This window comes from Propithecus coquereli, unplaced genomic scaffold, assembly GCF_000956105.1.
Source record: "Propithecus coquereli isolate 6110/MARCELLA unplaced genomic scaffold, Pcoq_1.0 Scaffold80, whole genome shotgun sequence".
Classification (NCBI taxonomy): domain Eukaryota; kingdom Metazoa; phylum Chordata; class Mammalia; order Primates; family Indriidae; genus Propithecus; species Propithecus coquereli.
This window is the reverse complement of record NW_012154174.1, coordinates 1,658,142-1,660,556: the sequence shown is the minus strand read 5'-3', so window position 1 is coordinate 1,660,556 and position 2,415 is coordinate 1,658,142. Positions and strand designations below refer to the sequence as shown.

General features: G+C 47.9%; 2 protein-coding genes across 2 annotated transcripts in view; one reads left to right on the top strand and one right to left on the bottom strand.

Moving 5' to 3' along the window:
- FAM149B1 (family with sequence similarity 149, member B1) overlaps window positions 1–1,602 on the bottom strand; it is a 69,187-nt gene extending 67,585 nt beyond the window's left edge. The window contains exon 1 of the mRNA XM_012663217.1: window positions 1,346–1,602. Within this exon, the coding sequence (XP_012518671.1) occupies window positions 1,346–1,392 (47 nt within the window). The 5' untranslated portion in view covers window positions 1,393–1,602. The remainder of the gene's footprint in view (window positions 1–1,345) is intronic.
- Window positions 1,603–1,645: 43 nt separating this feature from the next.
- Window positions 1,646–2,415, top strand: part of ECD (ecdysoneless homolog (Drosophila)) — a 34,394-nt gene continuing 33,624 nt past the window's right edge. The window contains exon 1 of the mRNA XM_012663216.1: window positions 1,646–1,855. The gene's annotated coding sequence lies outside the window, so the exon portion shown is untranslated. The remainder of the gene's footprint in view (window positions 1,856–2,415) is intronic.

Below are 2,415 nucleotides of genomic sequence, written 5' to 3'. Positions count from 1 at the left end.
GAACTCCTGAGCTCAAACAATCCGCCCGCCTTGGCCTCCCAGAGAGCCAGGACCACAGGCGTGAGCCACCGCGCCCAGCCATGTAGATATCTTATTCCTTAATAGATAATAAGCTTCTAAAAAGGCAAGAAGAGATTTGAGACTTATTTTCTTTGTATGTCTATTGTACCAAGTAAAAGTGGGAAGGGACAAAGAAAATACCATTTACTGAGGACCTACTGTGTGTCAAGCCCTATGCCATCACTTTAGACATGCTTTTAGATAAGGTCTTATTCCTATATTACAGAAATGAAGGCTCTGAGACTTAGTAATTTGCCTAAAAGTCATATGACTGGAAAAAGAGCCTAGCCAGAAACCCCAGTGTGACTCAAAATATCATGCTTACTATTACCATGTACAGTTAATATTTAATTAATAAATATATGGTTGCTAAAATCACATAGCTCAGTGAAGGCAAAAAATACCCTAGGATTTGGTTTCAAAAACCCCATGCTCAAATCCTGACTGTATTGGCTATTCAATCTTAAAATATGTAACATTTCTGATATAATTTCATCTTCTTAAAGACTGAAGATAATCATACCCATCTTTCAGAGTTGTTATAAAGATCAAAAAGTGAAAGTCCTTTTGAAAGTGTAAAGCATTAATAAATGTAAGACATTATCATTAACTTGCTAAATTACAACACTTTACTAGGAGTAGGAGGTGGGTCTTTAAGCCAGAAATATTTGCTCTCTAAATCTCAAAAGCAAAACTGGTCCTTATGGATTCTGATGCTTAATTGCACAGGTGGGGAGGTAGTGAGTGTAATGGTTATGACCACAGGCTTCGGGATCAGAGCGACACCAGGTCTGTACCTCTCAGCTCCACCACCTTCTGGGAATGTGATCTTTGGCATGCTACAGTCTTTAAATCTGAAATCTTTATCCGTAGAATGTGCAAAATAATAGGATAGCTTTGCACAGTGTGTGGCACTAGATGTATTCAACTTTATTGCAGCACTCAGCTATTAATAACTTCTCTAGTTGTTAATTGCCATTGACAGTGGGGCCTGAAGCACTGCGGAAACTACAAAGGCTCCAAGAGACCCAATCCCTGAGTTCAGGAATTACAGCCCAAGACGCTAAGTCCTAGGATAGCACAGGTGACACGCCCTCAGCTGGAGATGGTGAGACAAGGGGCAGAGTCCAGCAGGGCCGAGAGGAGTGAATTCCGAAGAAAAATTTCTCTTCCCAACGCCGGGAAAGAAAAGTAGCGAAAGACTGGTCAAGGAGGGTCCCCAGAGAGCCCGCGGCCAGCCTCAGCCTCCCCCGGCCCAGCTGGGGTGGCTGAGCAGTCCACTCACAGCTCCAAGTTCTGTGGCACCGCCTTCCGATTGTATCTGGAGATCATCCTCCACCTCCTCCTCCTCAGCCGTGGCCGGGGCGAGCACGCCAGGGTGGGGGCCTCCGGGCCTGGCCCTCCCGCCGGCTCCGGCCCGGCCCCCTCCCGCCACCTCCCGGCCCCGTCTCTCCCCGTCGCCTAGATTCCGGACTGCCACCGCCCCTGGATCCCCACCTCCCTAGTCCTCCGACCTCCCAGCTTCCGCGCGGGGGCGGAAGTGACGAAGGCACTTGGGCACCCGCCAAATGCTCCCGCCGACACGCAGCAGTGACGATACCTAAGGTTCCGGGGACTGAGCAGGTTTCGGACTTTTTCCCAGGGCTTCCGCAGGCCTCAGGTCCCAGGCTGGCGTTGGGACGGACCCTGATCCAGGCTTTGGCGGATGGTGGCAGCTCTCAACCAGCTCACGCAGTGAGAGGGGCGGCTGAGGAAAGGTGTAACAGCAGAGACGCGCAGGGGAGGCCGTAGGACCGTAAGACGAATTTACTTCGTTTTGTCAGATGGTAGGAGAGAGCCTGGTCTGAGTAAAGAGCACTAGACTCCAAGTCAGGCCCCGGCTGCTTGGTCGCTTCTCTTTCTGTGTTCTCAGTTTTCTCATTTGTAGTGTGGTGTTAGCCTGAGTAATCTCAAAGACCCTTCCAGTTCTGACATTATAAATTCTGCATAATGAGGTGTGTTTGGAGTTATGGAGTGGGTGGGTAGAATTATTGTCTGTACCTCTGGGTCGAAAGGCAAAATGATGATTTGGACAGACTGTGGTGGGTGGGTGTCTGGATAGAAGATGAAGATTCCTTATTAGTCTGTTAGAAAGCCGAGTAAGCATAAGGAAAGAATGGTGAATTAATGTGGACGACCATTGTAGTACCTTCCTTTACCAAGCATCACCTGACAGTAATAGCAAACTCGTACTCTTATTTGTAAGGAACACCTTTAGGAAATAAAGAGATATCTACCACCTGTTAACATCAGAGGTTGTATAACAGCGACCTGAAATGGGGGCATATTTAGGAGAGATAGGATCAAGAACTGTGG